Source organism: Rhipicephalus microplus, chromosome 6 (genome assembly GCF_043290135.1).
Source record: "Rhipicephalus microplus isolate Deutch F79 chromosome 6, USDA_Rmic, whole genome shotgun sequence".
NCBI classification, from domain to species: domain Eukaryota; kingdom Metazoa; phylum Arthropoda; class Arachnida; order Ixodida; family Ixodidae; genus Rhipicephalus; species Rhipicephalus microplus.
The window spans coordinates 161892440-161917028 of record NC_134705.1 but is presented as its reverse complement, the minus strand read 5'-3'; the positions used below and the strand labels follow the sequence as shown (position 1 = coordinate 161917028).

The following is a 24589-nucleotide window of genomic DNA, read 5'->3' as shown; positions in this document are numbered from 1 at the left end:
GCCTGTATCTGTTGTAGTGTTTTAAGCCCATTCTGTTATGTAGCTGTTGTTTCTATCGCGCGTATCAGTTTTTTCCTCCTTTGTTATTTTTCGTTAACTCCTGCTTTTGCCCTTGTTTCAATTAAATGCTTATTTATGTGTTATCAAACTCTGTGTCTGCTCTATGAGTGCGTCGGTCAGGCCCACACTTCACCACACGTGCAACCCCGCACGGGTCGGCCAACCCGCAAATAAATTCGAAATGTGCCACTTCGAGGCCTTTCAGGCGTCGCAGGCCGAAGCGTAAAGCGGAAGCCTGCGAGTCTGCCGCACGTCGATGTTGGATCGGCGGGGCCTCACCAGAAGTGCGTGACATTATCTGGCGTCCGCGACAGGACTGGCCGACCACGTGGTGGTGTCAGGGAGACTGACGTAACTCTGAGCGTGCAGCATGTAAACGTCCTTTTATTGTTTTGTTGGTGATCAACTGTTTGTAACAATGGACAGCACGCAGTTTGACAGGCTTATTGAACAGGGCAAAGCCTTGGGCTTTGTAGGCAAGGAGTTATATAATTTCGTTGAAAAAGAACGAAATAGGCTTAAAGAGGAGCGCGATGCCGAACGCATTAGGTACAGGCAATATCTGGAATATTCGATAGAACAGGAGCGAGAAAATTCAAGACTTAGAATTCAGAGAGAAAAAGAGCGCTTGGGACTGTGTGCCACACAGTTGGGTCCCAGCTTAGCCGCTGGAACGCCCAGTAGCGTGACCTACCGTGGCCTGAACAAGCAGTCGTACCAGGATCATGTTCAGCTACTGCGCCAGAAAATCGAAAGTGAACGGCGCATGTTTGAGACCTGGGATGCAAGGCACAAAAGGGGCAAAGAGCCCGTAGGTGTCAAACCGCCGAGAGCCGGGCAAAAATTTTGTACTGTTGAGGCGGACATCAGGTTTGCGAGTGAACCTAAACAGTTAGCTGCTGAAAGTCCCGTTGTGGCCACAAAGGCCACTGAAGGCCACAGTGATGGCGACGAGGCGCTGTGCCTGGAGAGTCTTGTTAATACAGAAATTCCATCTGTAATGGACTTGGCACAGCCACCCTGTTTGTGCGTCGCCATAGCAGCTAAATGTGAAGTTCGCAGTACCTCCGGCCCGGTAGGTGAGGACCCCTGCACAGAGAGCGGGGCACAGTCGGGTGCTGACGCATACTGCGAGCTGGGCAATGTTGGGGCAAGTAGTTCTTCCAGGTGCGAGCGGCGCAGCCCCGAGGAAGACGCTTGCATTGCTCAGCCGTCAGTCAAGCTTCCCGCAAGTCAGGGTGTCCGCAAGTTAATGGAAATTCCCGACTGTATAGGCATTATGGCCGAAGAGACAAGCGAGACAAGTTCTGCTTTGCAAATGTTGCAAGCGGACTTCTCGAAAGTGAGCACTGAGCAACGTGCAAAAGGAAAAAGACGCCGCAAAAGCAAGAACAAGAGAGAAGTGAAGGGTGTAAATTCACCCATGAAATCGAGAATTGTCCAACGGCAATCAATGCAACGAAAGCTTCGATTGCGTTTGGTGGCATTCGCCAGTAGAGTGGGTTGCCATGCTCGAAACCACCCGATAGGTAGAGGGGGGAGGCAGGCATTTGTTCGTGGAGCTCGGAAGAGCCCACCCCCTTCGCTCCATTGTCCTGCTCGAAGCGCGGGGCGCCTTGCGAGGCAGCGCCTTTCGGCCGAACGACACGACGTGGGTCGGAGACCCGTTTCCGTAGAACGCGGTGACGACGAGGGCATGCCTCCGAGGTATAGACTAACCGGAAACAGGCGCCCGTGTAGCGGCCGTACACGCTTTTGTCTGCCCTCGTTGTTTCGAACGGCTCCTCCAAGAGCGCGACCACCTCGAGCGCGGATAAAACTTATGTGTATGTACATCGAAACGTAAACCCAACCTTCAAGGCTAATGGAATACTTTTTCGAAACAATGTTCATTTCAGTCATTCGATTTTGAAACATTTGATAAACGTTCGGAGTAATCGCTTAGTTTTTTTTTATTGATTTTCTTGTGGCGTCTGTGTGTTTGTAGACGATGTTCTCTTGTTTCAACCTATTAGCCGTTCTGTTAGGGAAGCCTTGTTTTAGGGATTTTGTTATTTTATTAGTTCGGCTTTTCATTTAAGAGACTGGTTGGTCATACAATCGAAGTGTATCACGGCACGCATGTGTGATAAACATGACGCTATGTTATTGAAGACTTTCCTTTTTATTATTATTTTAAAATAGAGCGCTTTAGTGGACAGTAAGTTCAGGAACTGCGCGCAGGCGATCATGCCGAATAATTTTTCATCCATCCTTGTCGGAAGCTGCGTGTAAGTAAGTGATTTTTCAATACCGCTTAAAGCGTGTAGTTTTTTTTATATGTGGCATCAAGGAATGCTTACCTGTCTTACTCCTGAAGTGTGCAGTATTTTTGTCATTGTCGTTTCATGTGTGGTGCCATGACGTTGTGCGCGAGTTCTGACATTCATCGTATGATGACCGTGAAGCGTAGTGTGTCAGATGTTCTCTGCGATGTCGTCCACATCAGTGAAATGGTGCGCGAAAAAGAAAACGCATTGGTGGACGACCGGAACACTGAAAGCTCGCGAACATTGTGCGTTTGTGATTTTCTTGAACATTACGAAGTAATATTCTTAAGAAGGGAGCTATGTCACAAACGACTCCAATTTTCGGAGGCCAGATAATGTCACACACTTCGAGTGAGGCCCCGCCGATCCAACATCGACGTGCGGCAGACTCGCAGGCTTCCACTTTACGCTTCGGCCTGCGACGCCTGAAAGGCCTCGAAGTGGCACATTTCGAATATAATTGCGGGTTGGTCGACCCGTGCGGGGTTGCACGTGTGGTGATGTGTGGGCCTGACCGACGCACTCATAGAGCAGACACGGAGTTCGATTACACATAAACAAACATTTAATTAAAACAGGGGCAAAGGCAGGAGATTACAAAAATAACAAAGGAGGAAAACTGATACGCGCGATAGAAACAGCCGCTATATAACAAAATGTGCTAAAAACACTACAACAGATACAGGCTAAAGACAAATATGCGGAACATTAATAAAATAACAACAAGATGGAAATCAGAAAAGAGCGATACAAGGGAATAATTACACAATGATCATGGTGGCGCTTTTGAATTTAAACGTGCGACGCAGCGCACACTACAAATATTTAAAAAAAAGGCTGGTTAAAACAAGTTTACGGTTTAACAAAAAAGTCACAATAAAAAGTTCCATACGGACCAAACCAGCTCTTGGTGCACGTAGGGGAGTTGACGGGTGCCGCTGAAGGTCTCGCCGGCTTGGTAGACGACGAGGGTGCCCGGAATTGCAGCCGTCTCAATACGTTGCGCGGGTCACTCCGTGCTCGCCGCCTACGCGAGACTCGCGACACCGACGACCGCACTTGTTGCTGTCTGCACGTCAACTGCTCTTCCGATGCAGTTCAAACCTCCTCGGGGGCGTCAACGTGCTCCCGTCTCATCTGGGAGTAATTTTCCTTGTTGAGACCGCCGGTTCCCCTTCCGGTCAGGGGCAGGGAAGACGAGCCGGCGCCACGCTGGGTCGTTATAGTCGCCGGATGTCGTCTCCCAACACAAAAACGCCCTTCCTTGGAAGATGGGGCCCGCGGATGCTCCGAAAATTGGAGTCGTTTGTGACATATAATGTCACGCACTTCTGGTGAGGCCCCGCCGATCCAACATCGACGTGCGGCAGACTCGCAGGCTTCCGCTTTACGCTTCGGCCTGCGACGCCTGAAAGGCCTCGAAGTGGCACATTTCGAATTTATTTGCGGGTTGGCCGACCCGTGCGGGGTTGCACGTGTGGTGAAGTGTGGGCCTGACCGACGCACTCATAGAGCAGACACAGAGTTTGATAACACATAAATAAGCATTTAATTGAAACAAGGGCAAAAGCAGGAGTTAACGAAAAATAACAAAGGAGGAAAAAACTGATACGCGCGATAGAAACAACAGCTACATAACAGAATGGGCTTAAAACACTACAACAGATACAGGCTAAAGACAAATATGCGGAATGTTAATAAAATAACGACAAGATGGAAATCGTAAAAGAGGGTTACAAGGAAATAATTACACAAGGATCATGATGGCGCTTTTGGATTTCAACGTGCGACGCAGCGCACACTACAAATATTTAAAAAAAAGGCTGGTTAAAACAAGTTTACGGTTTAACAAAAAAGTCACAATAAAAAGTTCCATACGGACCAAACCAGCTCTTGGTGCACGTAGGGGAGTTGACGGGTGCCGCTGAAGGTCTCGCCGGCTTGGTAGACGACGAGGGTGCCCGGAATTGCAGCCGTCTCAATACGTTGCGCGGGTCACTCCGTGCTCGCCGCCTACGCGAGACTCGCGACACCGACGACCGCACTTGTTGCTGTCTGCACGTCAACTGCTCTTCCGATGCAGTTCAAACCTCCTCGGGGGCGTCAACGTGCTCCCGTCTCATCTGGGAGTAATTTTCCTTGTTGAGACCGCCGGTTCCCCTTCCGGTCAGGGGCAGGGAAGACGAGCCGGCGCCACGCTGGGTCGTTATAGTCGCCGGATGTCGTCTCCCAACACAAAAACGCCCTTCCTTGGAAGATGGGGCCCGCGGATGCTCCGAAAATTGGAGTCGTTTGTGACAACGAGCAAAGCTTACACGTTAAGCACCAGTCGGCACATACTTTGTTTCGAGCATTACTCCCGAACTTCAGTTATAGTTGATCGACCATGGTTTTTACGTGTCAAATGCCTCAGCAGGTGCCGTCAAATGTAATTTCTTTTTTGCGGATTTCGTGCTTTATACTTTTGTGCAAATTTATTACTCTGGCATTTCTATAGATTACGAACTACGTTTCGTATACTCTGAGGCCCCACACACAAAATCTGCCACTTTTTGCAGTCTGCATACACTTCGTTCGAATGCTGTTATCGGATTCAATATACTTTGCTGAAGTGCCTTCAGCAACTATCTCATCTAATTAATTAAGCATTCCTTTTAGCTGCATCTGAATGGAAGCAATTTGAAATCAAAGGAACTCCCGCTACGATGTAGGATCTTAATCTAATCGTACGGCTGCATCATGTCAGCTGAAAGTTTAATCACACACGGATAAGGCATTGCGCAAGCAATACATCAAAAGCTATATCGACAAGAAAACCGGAGCTAAGCTCGGAGATAATTATAAAACGATAACAAACGCCCCCTAGTAATCACACGGCAACGTAATATAGAACGAGAAGATAAGAGTGTGAAACTTTGATGAACAAAAAGAAAATGCAGCAATTACGCGTTCAGCGACAATCTTTGCGCAGCAAATCGGAAGCCACGATGGTTTCTTCTGCGTATACCCACAAAGACGTATTACCCGCGCGAAATTCACAATCCACGAGAGCAAATCGAAACGGCTGAAGAAAATTACGCGCCATCAATGCTCGATATACCACCTTAACAACAACAAAAAATATCATTGCGACTAACCAATTCCGCAGCATGCTCGAAGCTTCGAAGCAGACGAACGCTTATTAAAAGCAGACGAATCACCGCTTTTGGTATCGACCGAAATAACACTTAGGTTTACAGACGAGCGAATCGAAGTGAAAGACCTTCACCAGCAGGCGAACTAACGTATTCACATTAAACCACGAGCTAATGCCTTTCGTATCACACGTAGCATGCGCCTTCAGTATAGCAGAGGAATTAGTGCTTTCGGCAGCAGACGAACACTTTCAGTAGCAAACTAACGAATGTCTTCATGAACAAACTAACGCTTTTGGTAGCAGACGGACCGATGCTCTGTGTAGCAGACGAAAATGCACCTTCTGTAGCAAACTAAGAAATGCACCTTCGTGAACAGGCGAACTAACGCTATAGCAGACGAACTAAAAAAAAAAGTGATCGTAAGCAGACGAGCCGATACGCACGATATAGCTCACTGAACAACGCGAGAACACGAAAATGTATTCGCGCAAACAGAAGAACCAATATTCGGTACAGCAGACGGACAAAACGCCACGCAGCAAGGCTAACTGAAATACGCCTCCGACAGCAGAGCCTGGCGGGCGCCGTCCTCAATCAGGCCACCCGACACCGATGAATAAAGGCTCGTTGAGGCGAGTTATCGGTCTCGCTGTACGTATAGTACACTCCGTTAGAACAAGGGATCGTTTATCAAATACGCCCAAGTGCACACGCGATCCCACGAACGTGAGTGACACTGCTATACAAAGCGACGCCGTCGACGCGGCGAAACGAGTATGATGAGCTTACGACGAGTAAAAAAAAAAAAAAAAACTAACGCTCTGCACAATCGAAATATCGCCGTAACACGCGCAAATATCGACGTAAACAATCGCGCGAACTTGGCGGGCCAAACTGGCGGGGGGAAAGGAGGTGTGTTTATACTGTCGTCACGCTCTGAATGAGCCGCGAGGTCAAAGTCAAGGTCGAATTCCACATGTTGGCGCCAGTGCGAAAGAGCAAAAACAAAAACAAAAAAAAAAGCTGAGCGCGTTTGGCACACTCTTTAACACAGCTACACACTGCACAAGACCGGATTGCAGCTGTTTGGGAAAGGACGGAGAAGGAAGATAGATAGAAGGGGGCGAGGAGTGTGAGGCATCTGTGCACCACAAACCGACACCGTCAGCTATGCGACATATCTATCCATGTACGTGTATATGTATGTATAGGCGCATTTTGTTGTTCCTCTATTGACGGTCGAGCCATATTTCATTCGTATCGCCCCTACCCCTTCCTTCTTTTTTCTTTTGCTTTGTACGACGAACCCGTGCGGCGTTTGATTTTTGCGGATGTTCTGCATTGTTCCTCCTCGCAAAAACACATTCCGCATATGTGCACAATGTACACCGGGGAAAGCAGGCGGCACATGTACACGGTGTACATGTACGGCGATGGCTGCAAAACACCGGAAGCATGTGTGATGGAACTAATATATATATATATATATATATATATATATATATATATATATATATATATATATATATATGAGACGCACGTGGTGTGCATATATTCTCTATCGCTTATCATTATTGTTATCAATAGGTATCGTATTGTAATTATATACCGGCGCATATCTCCGGTATCGCTCTCTCTCTCTTTTTCTTTGTATGAGGACGTGCTACGTGCACATAACAGACTGCGTCATTAACAATGAAACATGGCGGCTGCACATAGCTATAGGGCTTCCAACTCCCTCAAGCGCGCGGTTGAGCAGATATAGAAAGCTCTAGCAGACGACGGTCACAAAACGCTTCGCATGACGGTGGATTGAGGGAGGTCAACCACCTGTCCCTCCGAGTACCATAACGACGATATGACACACGATGCAAAGAAACGATCTTCGATGTAATTATTCACTTGTTTCAAGACACATTATCGGTAACAGTGGGAATACGGCAGCGACGTAGCCATAATAGAGGGGGGGAAGAGGGGGGTCTTATCTCCAGCCCAATCGAATAAAATTTTTGACTACGCCACTGGCTTCAACAAAATTGTTTTCCGAGCATTCAGAAATATTTACCGTTATTCGTAACTCAGAGTCTATGCATCATTCCACAACGCAAACTTAATCGAGAATTCCCTCCAACCCAAGCAGGATTGCAATATATTAGAAGAAGCACACAAATACATCTGATGCAAACATCCCCCTCTCCCTCTCTCTAATGCGCGTGTGTATGTATGCGCATGTGTATGAAAGACAAGAGAGAAAACAAACATGAATTGATTCGGAGTCACAAACTTCTACACATGCAGTAAGTACAATATCTTGCGAATACTTCGTACCGAAACACTTCCACTTAAAAGTCGCGCTCACATAGATGGCGCTACCTGGGCCGTATTACAGCCCCCCCCTCACCCCCACCGAGCGTGCGCAATTCCTCCTATGACACCGTCCAACGCATCTTCCAACGGCGCCGCACAAGAAAAACATCATGGCGCCTGCACCTGTCACTAAGGTAAAGCGGAGCCTCTACACAGCGTGTGCACCGAACACACATACCACCACCGATCCTGGGCAAGTACGCCGACTCCGGAAGCGACGCAGCTGTGCTTCGATTTGCGCCGCGAGTCGCGCATAAGCGAGAAATGAAAAAAAAAAAAGACACGGTACAGGCACAAATAAGTACGCATAGACCATTGCGGATTTCGTTCTACGAGCGATGCTCCGCCGCAGATGGTTTCGTACGATATACCACAGGAATCTGCAGATCCGAATTTCCATTTCGAAGGCGAAAAGGTCTCGGATTTTTCATCGAACAAGAAAAGCGACCGCCCACGTCGGCACGGGTGATGCAGAAGATCGCCGCACGTGACGACGTCCTCCCTAACGAGGTCATCGTGACGTCGCGCATTACCGAACTTGTGACGTCATCGTGGCGACGCATTTCCCTATGACGTCATCACGACATCGCAAGTCACATTAATTTCTGAGGTCATGACAACGTACTCTAAACGTCATCGTGACATCGGATAACGTGACGTCCCACGATGACGCCACTTTAGGTCAAAGTTCAGCCGCTCAAAACTTCGTGAAGTGTGGATAGAGCTTTCAATTCGTCAATCGACACAGGCAGCAAATTAACACAAAATTAAGCGTTCCGTATGAGAAACATGGCTGATAAGTGTGGCAGACGGACCTTTGTCTCGCTATCAGACAAGGCATTCGCTTTATTGCGCAGCATGTGTCACTGGTACTGCCTTTTGCTGACCACATAAAGGCAAATTTGATAGCGAACCACGACGCCTCAATACAACCACGTCGTCCGTGACAACTACGTGTGCTTGCGACGATGTATTCAAGTGTCGTTCTTTATATCTAACAAACCAGTTAAGAGTTGACCATCGCGTTGTTTTTGTCTCTTCTTCGTTCTTGTTGCGCATTGAATGAAGGAATCAATTCAATACACTGAGATCAAAAAGAATATAGTTCTCGCATTCCAGTCGTAGTCGTAGGCAAATGCATGAGAGACCACGTGACTTTTTTTTTTTTTTCGTGCTTAGTGACACGACATTGAGTAGCCCTTTTCATAGCTAACGGACACTGCGAGTGGCTTGTATACAGTTAGCGCTGACACAGGGCTGTATGGCACGGATATAAGCCGGCCAAAAGCAGACAGAAAACAAATACGACCAGCAGACGATTTAACGAGCAGACGAAACCAGCAGTGCTGGCGTTGTCTGCCGTCTGTTTCCCTCCATGTTTTCCTCTGTTTTCCCCTGCTGCGCACACAGAATGTGAACGCCACATGTTGAGAAAGCATACAAGCAAAGCATTCGTGAATACGGCTAACTTGCGATCAAACGAGAAGGCAGCGGTATCTTACGAACGTATCCGCTCGATGCGCCATATTTATCAAACGCAATGTGTTTCTTTTTCCAGCAGATCGACATTTACAAGATTCGGATGCATACAGTATACTCGCAGATTCAAGCACGGCATCAATATTTTTAGTGCAACGATGGATATGCGTGATTATTCGAGATAGCCACGTCAGCGTCGCGACAACTTTAATCTCTATAGATAATGTTGGCTCTGATCTACGCGTTCGGGTCACGCAAATATGACACAAACTCAACACGGTGGAAACAAAAGCACAAGCGATACTGATCCTAAATTGCCCTCCTTCAATCCGCGAGTATACTGCACCCAGGCAAAAGCATGTAGAAAAAACGCATAATGTGGCAGAAAATAGTACCGCATAGTCAGTGGTATCAGTGACGTAATGCATGACGTTTCCGAAGCCGGTACTATAGTCTTACGGAACCATAGGTCATGTGATGTATACCGTCGCATCCGCATGATCCCGTTGCATCCGTTATTATTTGAGCATTATAGGGAAGGAGAAGTCACCGACCAACTCGTACGGATGGCGTAATGTTTATCTGTGCACTCGTGGTGAACGCAATTCCGCCGACATCTCGATATGCGTCCCGAACAAACGGCCCCAAAATAAGCGTAAGGTGATTCACGCATCCGAGTTCTACGTCAGACATTGCTCCCCTGTATCCTCAAACAACCGTCTCACGCACCGGCTTCCTGCGGCGACGTGTCGAAAGGGCGAAGTTGCGGCGCTTTTGTAAAGCGCCCGCAGCGGCATTGCTATAGACCGCGCATGGTTCGCCCAACTTCACTGAAATTAGCCGATTTCACCACATTCACGGACTTTGCCATCACGTGCATTCGAAAAATAAGCAACTATTTCTTTTTTCGGACGTCTGCTACTATACGTCCCATAAAAGCAACATGGCGACGAACACCAATTAGGCACTTAAGACTACTATCGCTACCGTACGCCAATGCACGAGGCATCGTCTGCTACTTCATTTGGGCACACCGTCTGGATCGTCTGCTATACGCTTTTCCAAACGCATCTCCGACTCGAAAGCAGCCGCCGAAGAACGGCGACAAATATGGCGTTCACGATGGCCAGGCTAATCGAGAGCTGGCTAGGTTAGGCAGTATTGTTGGCTTTCATGCGCATGCCACATACATTACGTTTCATGCACGAAATGAATCATTTGAAAGCATCACCCATGTCGTTGTGTTCGCGTATTCCTCGAGTGTGTTCTTTTCCCCAGAGGCAAAATGTCACACAGCGAAGCATAGGGCCAATGAGAATAGCACGAGGCTTTGAACGGCTTAAGAGCACCTATATATAGTCGAGGAATGACTAAACGCAGAAAAGAAGTACGCGATGCTGCATAACGGGCCCTTTGAAAAATTCGCAGCACATCCACGGCATGGATGATGATGAGTGGGGCGAAGCGCCGTCAATCCGTCTGTGCTTCCGCCTGGGCGTCCGTCCGTGCGTCCGTTCGTGTGTCTGTCTGTCCGTCTGCTTGTCTGTCCGTCCCTCCGTCCTTGCGTCCGTCTGTCTACCTAGTGAACACTTAGATACCGCCACCTCGCTTCTTGTTATCATATATTCATCATATACAAGTACCACCATCCAGCGGACAGTCCGAGGACTAAACCAGGGTATGTACCACATTTCTGCTGCCAGTGCTTTGTTAACACCGAAAACGTGATAACGACACCGTGCTACGTTTTGCGTAACACGTGGACACGAGGATATGTGCCCGAGGGCGGGTACGTGGCACTGGTATGCGGGTATGTGCCACAGGTTACGCACTACGACAACGGGGGGGACGCACAAGCCACGCCTTATTAAGGAGCTTCGCCACCAAAACAATCGTCACAACGGGCCGAGAAAAAGGCCTACAGAGACAAAAAAAAAAAAGAAAGGACGGCGGCACGAAAACACCCAGCAGGTAGACTAGGCCTGAACACTGGCTGCACCCATCATGGAGGGCGCGCAGAGAGCGCGCCGTGTCATCCGAGACGGGGGGCCCGAAACCCAGAAGGCTCCGAGTGAGAGCGAGGGGCACCCAAGAGTTCCTCCCCAGGACCAAATCGGGCACGGAGCAGCACGCCAAAACGAAGTTGGCCGAGAGAGGAGGACGACGAAGAAGAAGGGGGTTCGCTAGGGAGCCACGCTGCTGGGCTCCTGCACTACCGAGTTCCACGCGAGATGCTTCCCAAAGCAGAAAGGGGGCAGTGTGCGGGAGGTATACAGAAGGAAGAAAAAAAAGTAGACGCGAGGAGTCGCTTCCGTTTGCCACAACCGCGGCGCCGACAGACACGGACGCACACAGATAGACAGACGTGTGGAGTACAAACCGCTCGCTGTCCGTTATTCTTGTAAGAGCCTCTTCTAAAACGAGCGAGCGGTGTACCAAACGAAACACACAGAGGAGAGAGCATGATTGCAAGCTCGTGTCGTGGGAAGGGTTTAGCATTGCGAGGGCAGGGGTGGCGGGTTGGTAGTTGCTGTAGATCCAGTAACTAACTTCATCCACTTCACCACCACCCCTCTCACCAGCCTTCCTTCCGATGCCCTGTCACTCAAGCCATTGCGATAATTGACCTAGTTGATCGACGTAGCGCGTTTAGAAACATAGGACAAGGGAAGGGACACAAGGGAGCGCTTCTGTCCTATGTTTCTTCCCTTCCCTTGTCCTATGTTTCTAAACGCGGTATACGTCGATCAACCATGTCTTACCAACATGCCCAACTTTATACTCTAGTCAGTTGCGATAAGAATGCACTGCGAGTACGAGCTTGCTAGAAGCAACGACTGCGGGTGTGCAAGAGCAACTAGACAACCACACCAAGCAGGAAATAACTGCAAGCGTAAGATGAGTGAAGAGTTAAAAACAACTAAAACAAAAAAAATCGAGAAACACGCGAGAGCAGCAAAACGAGCTTCACAAATAAATACGATGCGTTCAAACATAAATATAGCACAGCTAAAGAAGTGTGCACTCAAAACAAAAAAAAAAACACGACTGAATTTTTCGATGAAATCGAATTAAATTAAGGAAGCAAGCTATATATACACCCTAAAGCCAAGACTTCTTGATTTACGCGCAGTAACTTTGCATCGTGAGTCGTTCACGCCGTAAAGCAAACGCACGATGACGTTTTCGAACAATTGATTGATTTGTGGGGTTTAACGTCCCAAAACCACCATATGATTATGAGAGACGCCGTAGTGGAGGGCCCCGGAAATTTCGACCACCTAGGGTTCTTTAACGTGCGGACGTTTTCGAACAGACTGGTGACACTTGAAAACTTGTCAGTTTAACACTTCCGTCTGTAGCAGGGGATATTTCAAACGCGGCGGAAAGTAAAGAAGCCCCCCTCCCCCACCCCTCACCCCCGAATGAGCAGACATACCGTCCGTCCTCGACTGTCCCGCGACCACGATCGTAACGCCAGGGGCGAGTTTTTATTGCATCCAGACAGAAAATTTAGTATTGAAGTAATCGACTTTAAGGCGAGGGTCACCTCAGAGTAGCCAAAAATCTAGAGAAAAAAGTTCGCATTACATTCCAGTAAACACGGCATTAGAAACACTCAGCGCATAAGCTTCCGCCTATCCCCCCCCCCCCCTCGAAGGACCTTGAAGGGATCCCAGGAAGAACGCGGAACAAGAAAAAAGATAAAAACAAGTACCAACTGTTGAGTTGCACGGCGCTTTCAAATCTTCAATCGGCTTCACAGAAAATGATACCAATCGAACGCCGATCGTTGCAAATCGAAACGCGCACCACAGTCACTTCGGGCATCGTGCCAAGTTTCTCGGAAAGAGATCGATACAGCTAAACGTCGCACCTATAACCAACCTCTCAGAATACTCGTCCAAGGTCCTCTAAAAGGCAAGCCGCCTTTCCGGGAGCAAAACGCGACACGCTTCGACCGTCGCGCGAAGTGCAGTGCCAAATCGGATCGAGAGTTGGTGGGGGGAAGTGTTTCGCCGATAAGGTGAACGCGCTGCCGTGATACCGACCGGGCTGCAGGTGTAAAACGTGAGCTGCGTTACAAGATTGAGTAGGCGTATTCCCTCATGGCTGACGCGTGTACGGTCTTTATAATACAGTTCGATATCGTAGCAGTAGAAGAGACCGTCGGCACGCCGTTTTAGACTATAGACGGTGCCGCGGCTAGCAGTCACGTATGGATTGAGATCGGAAACTACATCGGTCAATCAGTCGAACGGTTGATCAATCGAAAGACAATAAAGCTTACTCACGAATACGAGTAGCGGCCGCGGTGATCACATTTCGATGTTCTATACGGTCGAAAGTTCCCGAACCCTCTACTACGACGGCTCTCATAATCACATCACAATTTTAGAATGTGAAAGCGCAGATTCTGTTATTATTATTATTATTATTATTATTATTAAAAAACGACTCGAACACTAAAGGCCCATTTTTCTTCTCCGGCAATGTATTGACGCTTTCTGCAGCTAACGTAACGGTTTTGCACTGCTGCCAGGGTCGCAGGCATTACCAGTTTTGTGCACCGCACCTCGATCCACACTGTTGTTTCCGCGAACGGGCCCAGCCAAGTCAAAGCGACGATATCATGTGATGACGCCGGCATGCAACGCCACATCAAATGACTTTGTAATGACGTCTTCCGATAACGTCATCTCGTGATGATTTTCTTTTTTTCGAACCTCACGTTGACACCGACGATCAAGCACGCCCGAAGTGGAGGGGTTCCAGACATTTTTCGAGACCATCTGGTGTTCCCTAAATATACACTCACACAGTGGACACGGACCTCTATAATCTTTAGTCTATATTGATATGCGACCGCTGCGACTCGGATCGAACTCGAGAAAATCGGAGGGGGGGGGGGGGTCGGCAGCCATGCATTCTAAACGCTGTATCACCAAGGCAGACTAGACTGATCACAGGCAGGCTGATTACCAGATACATTGATGATTTTTTTTAATTGACTGACCGATTACAAATAGAATGAAAGACAAGTTATTGGTTTATTGATTGAAATATTATAGAGTAATGAATGAATTATCGTTTGACTGACAGATATAAAAAGATTGAAAGACAAATTATTGATTCATTTATTGATTGCTTGATTGACACATTTGAACACATTAATATATAACTTAGAGATTTATTAACAGACTACACATAAAATTAGAGACACCTTACCGAGTGATTGACACACATGTTGACAGAAAAATAAAAATAACCGAAGTCTCACAAAACTTCATTTTCCTATAGGAGCAACGAACGCACATTCGAACGTAACACAGCCAAGTCCGTCTTTTTTTGCTTGTCTTTGTTTCTTTACCTCCCACTTGCGCCTCCCAGAGCAGTCAATGGAACACTCGATAAGGGGTGGTTCCCGGTCAAATCGGATAAGAATGATAACAGCACCCAGTTATCAACGTCACAGGGCCGACGCATGCCACGTGCAACCCCCCACTGGGACATTTATCGCAGCGAGCGATATTGAAGCGTGAAGAAGTACCGCTAACTTCAATTGAAGGTGTCACCCAGTCGTACATCGGAGTCGCAGTGCTTCGTTATTTTCGCGACACGACCACAAGAACAGCGGAATTTTATTATTTTAGCGGGCTTCTCACGTGCACCGTACAGAATAGATAATAATCCTCGTCGGGATTTAACGTCCCAAAACCCACGACGTGTTTACGGAGGACGCCGCGGTCCAGAGCTGCAGTAATTTCGTGCACTTAAAATCTCAGTATACGGACCTCTAGCGTATGGCTTCCATCGAAATGCAGCCGCCGCAGCCGGGATTCGATCCTGCGACCTTCGGGGTCAGCAGACGAGCATAAGCATTAGACCGGCATGGCGGGTAAGGCACTGCTCCAATACGCTGTCGCGATCTGCTCAAGCGTCCTCCATGTTTGTTTGTTTTTTTCCTCCTATGTTCGTCAAAGTTTTCTACTGTTACCTCGCTCAACCTCGACAAATAAAACAAAAAAAATAAAAACGCGCCTTTCATCTCGTAGTCGATCTCCAAACCACCGGCCGATCACTCGGAAAAAAACGGGGTTAACACGTCGACTCTCCCCTAGTACGCACTCCCCCGCGCCCTCTCCATCTTACGCCTCCGATCCTCGCGTAGCATTTCCTGAACTGCGGTGGTGAGACAAGTCTAGGCCGACAGCGACACGAAAGCAGGCACCTTCCACGTCGTGCGAAGCGGTGAGAGCATCGGCGTGCCTACCAGCACACCTACCCACTACCCATCGGAAACCGGACAACTCCAAACGACCCCCCCCCCCCCCCCCCACTCCCCTTAAAACCTTCTCCCCTCACCAACAGCACAACTCTGACAGCAGCAAAGGAAAGTATCCAATCCAACAAGGGAGGCTATCACCGATTGCAACTACAATAACAAATAAAATCAAAAAGCGAGCCTACTTATCGGAACCGGACAACTACTAACGCACCTCCCCCTCTCCCCGTTACCGATGGTACAACTGCGACAGCGCCAAAGGGAAGTATAAAACCAAGCAGGGAGTCCCCGACTGCTAACACAAAAAGGAAGGAAGAAAAGAAAGATAGAAAGTAACAAGGTTCGCTTCGGCCTCCTGCCTCTGATATCACCAGTCCACGTAGTACGACCGAAGGAGCGGCGAGGAAGATTTTGGTTTTTTTTTTTTTTTCGCGATTCCTTCAACCCAAATCTGGGTCAGCGGACGACGGGGAAAGACATCGAAATGCGTCGCTACTACTTTTTTTTTCTCGCGTCTTGGGAAATCACAAGGAAGAAAGAAAAAGAAGCGGAACATAAAGTGGCAGGGGAAAAACGAAAATGCCGACAAATGTACCACGTGAACTGCACCAGAAGGTTCGCTGGCTGTAAGTTTTCTGCTAATTATGGTAAATATGTGCAATTATTTTTCTTTCTTTCGTGCGGTCCGGTAACGAATAAACCATGTTTCCACTATGAAATAGGCTATTATTAAATTTCACCCACGTCCCCAACATGCATCATTCCGTTACGAATCAACTAAAGAAATCTCGTAAAAACATTATATTTTATCCAGTTCCCGATGTTCGTGCATCTTTTTTTGTACAGGCCCTGTGTTTCCAATACAATTTTTTTTTTACATGCATTGAGTTTTTTTTTTTGTTGCGTATGTACAAATCGTATTGTTCTCAGTGATGCCAGTATTTGTAATACTATTGTAATGATACTACGCCACCTTCACCGAGAGTTACCTTGCACACTATTTATCTCTAGTACCCTGCATAATCTATGATATAGTGTTATTGACATCAATTTGACATCATGTCATTTATTACAATCATTCTCGATCAAAACATAACCTACACCTATCGTGTTCCAGCTAACGAGAATGCAATGTCGGGCGACAAGCAGCGATCACCGTCAACTGCTCCGATCGCGGTGCGCTCTTAATTCGAAACCGCGGAAAACTCGATGTTTCTGTATAGAATGCTTTTCAGGGCAGAGCAGACCACGCTCTAAGGCACGTATGCAACAATTCCATCCGGTACGCGCTTACTTCGAAGACTCGACGTTGCTATACTGCACGCATATCGGAGCAGACGACGCCCTACGGTTCGTCTGCAACAATACAATCCACAGTACTACGCTACTTTCTTAACGAAAACCTGATGGGATGGAGAGATGGGAGAGACACTCCACGAGTATTGCCTGTTTGTCCTGAAATGTAGCGAACACAAGCGAGTGAAATCTTATTTACAAAATGAATGTGCTACAAGTATTACATAGATGAGATGGCACTCCAACATACATCACATTCGTCTCGCGTGTTCATAGCCAACTGAAGCAGAAATCCAACGTTATTAGCTCACTTTGGCGGATATACCAACAAACGGATACATAATGATCTTCGTCTTTCTCGCATGTGTTCACAGAATTCTTGTCGCGCTAATTTACCTCCCCAGAGATCGAAGGAGTCGCGGTCACTTCCTGTCACAAATTTTAAAATAAAATCGTCACGAAACTCTGCTGCTGCGGTGGTTTCAGTTCGCCAGTGATCACGTTCATACGAGGTTATACTCGCAGCAGACGACTCGGGAACACGAGCATACGACACTACCTTATGTTTTTAATAATACAGTAGCGTAATAATGGATGGGCACACCTGTTAAGCTACACAGAATTTTTTTTTAAGACGAGCAGACGATAATGTCAAAATTAAAATGCATTCTGCTGCAAGCGCCTCTGTACAATCAGCTATACAAGAGCAGACGACATTGGGACATAAAAGGTGGGCCCACCGGTAAAGCAGCAGACGACAATGCATCTAAAAGTTCCTCGTGCTTTATCCCACGCATCTGTCCAATCGGCAACATATAAGCAGACGACACAGCAACAAGCTTACTACTTTTAATCAGCGAATAGTGTAACGTAATAACGCGTGGTCACGCCTGCCAAGCAACAGACGAAAAAGACGAGCAGACGACAATGCGACACAAAAAATGCTTTCTTCTTCTCCATGCGCATCTGCTACAGCGAAAGAAAACAGAAGTCGTGATCCCAGAGGCCACGCAAAAATATAGAAAAACAAGATCGTCCTGGGCCACCTTGGGAAAAGGCGAGGCAACGCGATCCGTTAGGCCTCCTGTGCGCTCGCAAGCGAGACACATTTGGCTGCGTGTGTGCTGCTCCCGTGGCGAGGGGTCTTTTAATCGCCCGCCCCGCCGGGGCTGCGTTGACGTGTTTTGACGGCGGCTTTTTGCTCGGAACTGGCTCGTTCGCCCACGCTACGGTGTGAGCAAGTGGCCAAACTAAAGCGAGCAAACATACAAAACGATAGCGCGGTAGCAGCCGGCAAGAGATATAGTACAGTGGAACGAGTGACAACGACCCTGGTTTCTCGGGGTTTACAACACACGTCTGTTCGGCACGTTTTTTCAGCGATACCACCGCTTTTCTTCGCGATAGCACAGAGGAATTCAGCCCCCCACCGCCGGTTGCGCGCGTCACTCCGAGATGGCAGACGATTTTCTTGGTCCATCTAGGTAGCCGATTGACATTAGTCACCTTTGAATTGAACGGCAAAGAGGACTCACCTTGCGTTGCTGTTTTTCCCATGCCGGATCGAGTAGTCCCTCACGCTCCCACTCCTCTTCCTGTTCCATGTAGCCGTCGGAGTAAGGTCCTGCGTCTCCCATCTTGAATGGCAAAAGCACTGGTTCTCCCGCGAGGCGGTAGACTACGAAAACGAACGAACAAACCTGGCCGCCCTACTACAAACGCACCAGATGAGACGATTTCCGCGAAACACTATACAGTCGCTGGAGTTCGGGTGTCAAATCGGTCGGTAGCGTGCGCGACGTCGTTTAGACCGTGCGGCGAGCTTCGCCGGAACTTGATCGGCCTCTTCTTTTCGTCGCCGGGGAGCAAGTTATCTTCGAAATGTCGCGCACCGTCTTTCTTTTTTTGTTTGTTATCCCCTTCCTTTCCGGCCCAGCGGTCGAGTGCAGGCGCTCGGCTTGAGGTTCCTTCGGCGGTCTTGCCCGTTGGATAACCTTCCCGAAGCAAACCGCGGCCACAGGCCCAAGTTTATTTAGGGCTTTTGACGAAAAAGCATCTCTCCGGGTGGCGCGCCAGCCAATGGGAGAGCGCGGTGAAACCATCACGTGTCGGCGATGGTGGCGCCATCCATTGCATCAAACGCGTGTCAAACAGCGGCGGCGCGCCGCTCTTGGGTCACGTGACAGGGGTCACCATAATAGGAGATGCAGAGCAGCCTCAACCGTGACTCACCGCCGGCGCGGCTTCATCTTTTACGCTCGTCGCGCTCTCGCCACCGTTGACGTCGATACCGTTCTTTTTCTGAAGCTGCCGCTTCTGGCTGGTGTGTCCGCGGCGCGAGATTTCGTCTCTCGGAGTCAAGAGGGAATTGTTGCGACTGCACCCTTATCTCAAGGAAATTGAGGCTTTAGTGAGCAGTGATAGCAGCGATTTGTGCACCGTGCCTGTGGGTGTTCCGTGCAGTGCGATCATCTTTCAGCACGCTCTCGTCCACTCTCGCTTGTGCAGTTGTAACCTCTCATATTACGTTAAATCCCGCGCTCTATTGTGTCCTCTTACTTGGTGGTCCCCATTAATACGTTACACACAACCGTTCAATGCATGATTTTTAACGAGATTAATGATACAACGTTCGATATCACATCAAACGCGAAACACGCCCGCCGGCATCAACTTAAGTGATGCAAAATATCATTGTATGATGACGTCACCATATAGAATCATCGTTACGTCACATGTCGGCAAAATTTGTGACGTCACGTAATAACGTCATAACGTGACACATGGCGGCTTGCTCGAAGGCGGGCCGACCTCGAAGGCACTGCAAAACCACGTGAGATGCCGAAATGCTTTCCCGTGCTTCTGATCTCTTGAGAGGCAGTACCACGACCTACTGTACTCCTGACCTGCCCAGCTGGCGGCGGTCTACGGAGCTGCCTGCGCCGGCTCGGATGCCGAACTTCACCGCCTAGGGAGCGCTCGAGTTACCCCAGCTGAGCGCTGGTGGATGCATGGAAATGCATGGGTTACCGCCGTTTCGAGAAGAGTTTCATCACGCATTGAGTAAATATGGCGGGTACCTTGAATCATTTTATTTCATGTGGCTTTGAGAATCTTCTTTTGCATTTTAGTTGACATTTCAGTGCATTATTTTTCAAATAGAACCACAAATCAGATACGAACACATGTATCAGCATGCAAAACAAGAATGATGACAAAGACAGGTTGTAAAAAGTGCTGGCCCACCAAATGTGTATTTAACTCATCATACCGTCTATACGTGTATACAATGGTAGACTTGTTGTCGCACACTCAGCTGGATTGAATTTACTGGACAAGAACGGGCAAGGACTATGACATTCGACAGTGGCCGCGGCATCCAGCGCGCAGAGAAAACAACCCAATACAGACAATTTTGCGCATAAATACCTTCGTCTAAAATGGCAAATGTAGATCGCAGGTACATGAATAATCAATAAAAAACACTGCAACTGTTTTTAAACGAAACAGCACCAACAGCAAACAACTTTACCCGCAAGACTGCAGCGTTTGCTCTTTTGGAGAGCAGATTAACCTCTGCAACTTCACGGTTCAGCTTGGCTATTTGCGCTTTTAATTCAGTATTATTCCTTAACATGGTTTGGCATTTCCGGTGCGATGATTTTGCGGAAGTCATCACACGGCACATCTTCTGGCTGGTTATAGTTGTTTGCGTGGTCAATGAGCGTTGGTATTTTTTTTTTTTTCACTTTGTCGCCAGCGGTGCAGTTTCAGGTGGTTCTGTGCGTTCAAATTCGGTGAGAGGGTGCATAAAGTCTGAGGAAGGTCCCGAAGTTGTGTTTGCGGATGGTACTGATGACATTTCGGTCGATGTCAAGCGCTGCTGCACCGGGGCTGAACCTGTTTTCTTCCTGCATTAGGAAATTGCGTTCTGTGATACGCCTTTCTTTGAAATTCGTTTTCATTGGTACAAATTATATGCAAGAGCCGTGGGGAGACTTCAAGCATTAGACATTGTTAGTCACTTTTTTTCTTTGGGCAGGGGCCATGTTCCTGAACATTTGAACGTTTCACGGTGCGGCGGACTTTTGCCATGGGCGGCACCATGTACTTTGGGTAGTGTGGAAACACTGACGGCACAGCATCCACTTTCAGTCTTTTTATCTTTAGTCCCGGCTTATCGTCGGTGGGAGCAAAGTGCACACTGCACACCTTCGACCTGTCATTTGGGAGCCAAGCTTCATTGCCAGCACTTTGAAAGGAAGAAGATGAACATTCAGTGAAATATTGTGAATAAAATACAAAATTTCTTGTTCTTTTCTAAGGAGTATATCATGCAATTAGAAGTTTATACCATGGTGGTGAAGTGAATAAAACACTGTTATGAAATGAGCGTATGACTTCACCTAGTTAACCATGTGACACACGTAACTGGCTGAGATACATTAGCACTAAACAAAACGGATGACCACAAGAAAGAAGGCGAGGACACACAATGCTCACAAATTTTCATTAGGAGAAAATGATCGTCATCTTTTCTTTCTTTTTGCTAATAAACAGTTGTGACTATAGCACATCATCATTTACTTTCTTGAGGTTGTTGGTTTATTTATTATTTTTGCGCTAATATGCGTCTCAGTCTGTCATGCACCATCAACCAGCCCAGCAACTCACTCATTAAAGACATGTAGTCATTTACAACCCATTACAGTTTCAGCATGCCAGACAACGCCTAATTGAGCAGACTTACCCTTTCTAGAAATCACCTTGATCCATTTTTCACCAACCTCGGTCACTGGAAACTCATGAAATGTGACATTAGAAGTCTTCCCTGGCCTTGATTCGCAGAAAGGTACGCAGCACACCACCATCGTGATGGTTCATTTGCACCAACAAACCTCGCTTCACTGGTGTACAAACTGCGCCTACCTGCACGCTTCTATCGCAGCTCGGCACGAGGAGACGGTAGCAAAAGATCGTCATTATACTTTTAAGTTTATTCAAAAAGAGGCTTCTATTCATTTTTTTTTTCAATAGTCTAGAGTGTATGGTGGTGGTGGTGGTAGTGGTTAGAAGATGAGAAAAGGCACCTAATTTCTGCAACCCGGTCGGGAGCACGGCGCAGTGCCTAGAGTGTATGCACGCGTAAACATTGCTGCTTTCTCCCAGTGTCGCGAGAGCAGACGACAAAAAACAAAAAAAAAAAACAAAAAAAGCGCGGCGGCCTATGTTTTGGCCGTCAGCAACCGGTGCGGATGGGGTAAGTTGTAGCGCCATAGAGCGCATAGCGGCAGGTGCCAGTACCAGAAGGGCGTGCTGGCGCTTCGCTCGCTCGGCAGGTCAGTAAAATACAGTAGGTCGTGGGCAGTACAAGACCACTCTGGATGAAGAAAGCTTTCCGGTGGTGTGGGGTGAGAAGAAAAAGAATGATTCGACTCCGAAGAACATGAAGATGGTTTTCAATTTCGAGTCGTCAAGCGCTAGGTTAAAAAAATCGATCAATCAATCAATTACGGATCATGTGACTGTTTACTGCATACGCTTATTTGATGCGTGGTAGGCTTACATGTATATGCATACATGAAGTTCACGTGCTCAAATCAAAACAGCTTATTCGTTCATCCTCTACGGTACTGTCCTCTAAAGAAGGCTTGTCAAGCAGCTCAGTGTAGCAATTTTTCTGTCTGTGGCTGTTTCTTTTCTTAGCTCGTAACTAAATATAAACATTGCGTTTTGCTCGTTCCGTGCACAAGCTAAAGGGCGTTTCCTTGAATATTTTTACCCCAGACTGCGACGAACTTCGCAATAAATGTGTTTACCCTGGTGAACTCTCTATCTTTAGTCTTCTAATCGTGCTGAGACGTGCGTTAATGCATACTGAACAACTTAAGTATAGGACATTTCGCTGCGTAGAACTTGCTAATTCCGTGCACAGAATGAAGCGAGAACGGCGAGGGTCCACCCCACTTTTCAATTAGGTGTGCGTACACTTGCATAACGATTCAGAATCATATATGAGATATAGTATTGTTAAACGTGTGCTGCCAATCGGAACAAGAAGTGCGAACAAAATTATTTGATAGACTTAACTATAAACCAGGGCCCCACAGTAGGCCTGTGGGAGTCATTTTTATGGTTGATTGGTTGGTTGGTTGTTAAATTATGAAAAATGACGTCCTCCATCAATCGAATAAGTCAACGGAAGAAGCTGTACACGTGGATTGTGTCGCTATTGCGACACGTTCTCGTATTAATTCTCGTATTAATTTAAAATTAATTAAATGACAGTTTAGCAACAAAATACTCTAAATGGATTAAAATTTCCTCGCCAGAGGAACAGACAACCCTGTGACAATGCGCTAACGCGGAGCCTTCCAAAGACCGAATATTTGAAATATTCGGTCTTTCGAAGTCTCCAATCTTATCATTTCCTTATTTATATATGAAAAAAATTACCGTTTGATAACTTCCTTTCCTTTACGCACATTTCTTTAATTCAGAATCGCTCACGTATTTAGAACCATGTAATTTTCATTAACAGTTATGCTTTATACGATGTTGTATCACTTGTTGTATTGCTTGCTTTGATGCGTATGTATTTCTGCACTGTAGAAATGTATTAAGCTACAATTATTCATTATCTGCGAAAATTGTATCGTATTTATGTACCCCCCTCCCAATGTAATGCCTCTAGTGGGCTCTTTGGGTACTTGAATAAATAAAATAAACAATTAAAATACCCACTACAGAGAATGGTTCCCCAATTTGATAAGATGCGATGAGATGTTAGTGAAGTATGTAAAAATAAGCAGCTATACAGCACTGTGCTTTGAAAGAACGAATGGAAAGGAAAAAAGAGACGTAACACCCCGTTTTCTGCTGTGACTCACCAACTGTGGCACATCATTTTTCTTTCTTTGAGTTGTTTTGTGGAAAGCTTTGACGTACCTTGTAGCTACCTGAATTCTCTCAATCTAAAGTGTTCTGCCAACCCTCACAGCAGCCTTCCCGCGTCATGCGCGACTGTACTCCTACAATCACCGGACTTTTATGGTCGTTTAGCGCTCTCACGTCCGACGAGCAGTGTTGGAATGAACGGCAACCATTTCCGCCGTTCGAGGAGCCCATGAAATCAGACTCGGGAACGACGTATCTTCCTTCGGTGGCTGCTGATGCGGGCGCCTTGTGAAAACGATGAGATGCTTATGCATCTCACGTTTCTTTGTAAAGCTACAGCCACGAAACACCTTTGTCGGTGCCCACCAGAGACCAATCTCTCTCTTGGAGGTGTTCATCAAGCTTCGTATGAGTAAACTAAGTGCAATTAACAATTTAATTCAGAATGAAAGGTCAGTACGTGAGAACACCTAAACATCAACACTACGCACAGTATAGTGCTTTAGTAACCGAAAAAAAAAAATGAGTTAAATGTAGAAGACAGCTGGCGCCACCAACGAGACGTTCTGGTACTATCCTGGTGACGTATTAAAACTGGCCATAATTAGCACGATTGATTACTAGTATTAAAGCAAGCCACAATTTAGAAGAAAAAAAAAACACCATTGCGGTGCATTGCAAGATGGAATAAAATGCGGCTTCTGTAGCTCTGTTTCATTTCTCATAGAGAGAAGATACCTGCAGTGTCAGCTGTAGTA

The 24589-nt window shown here is 47.2% G+C and overlaps 1 protein-coding gene across 2 annotated transcripts in view; it reads right to left on the bottom strand.

Annotated features, from left to right (window-relative positions):
* Actn (alpha actinin) overlaps nucleotides 1-18921 on the bottom strand; it is a 101685-nt gene extending 82764 nt beyond the window's left edge. For both annotated transcript variants that reach the window (XM_075866902.1, XM_075866903.1), the window contains exon 1: nucleotides 18470-18921. In XM_075866902.1, coding sequence (XP_075723017.1) covers nucleotides 18470-18571 — 102 coding nt within the window. In that variant the 5' untranslated portion in view covers nucleotides 18572-18921. The remainder of the gene's footprint in view (nucleotides 1-18469) is intronic.
* Between the last annotated feature and the right edge of the window lie 5668 nt (nucleotides 18922-24589).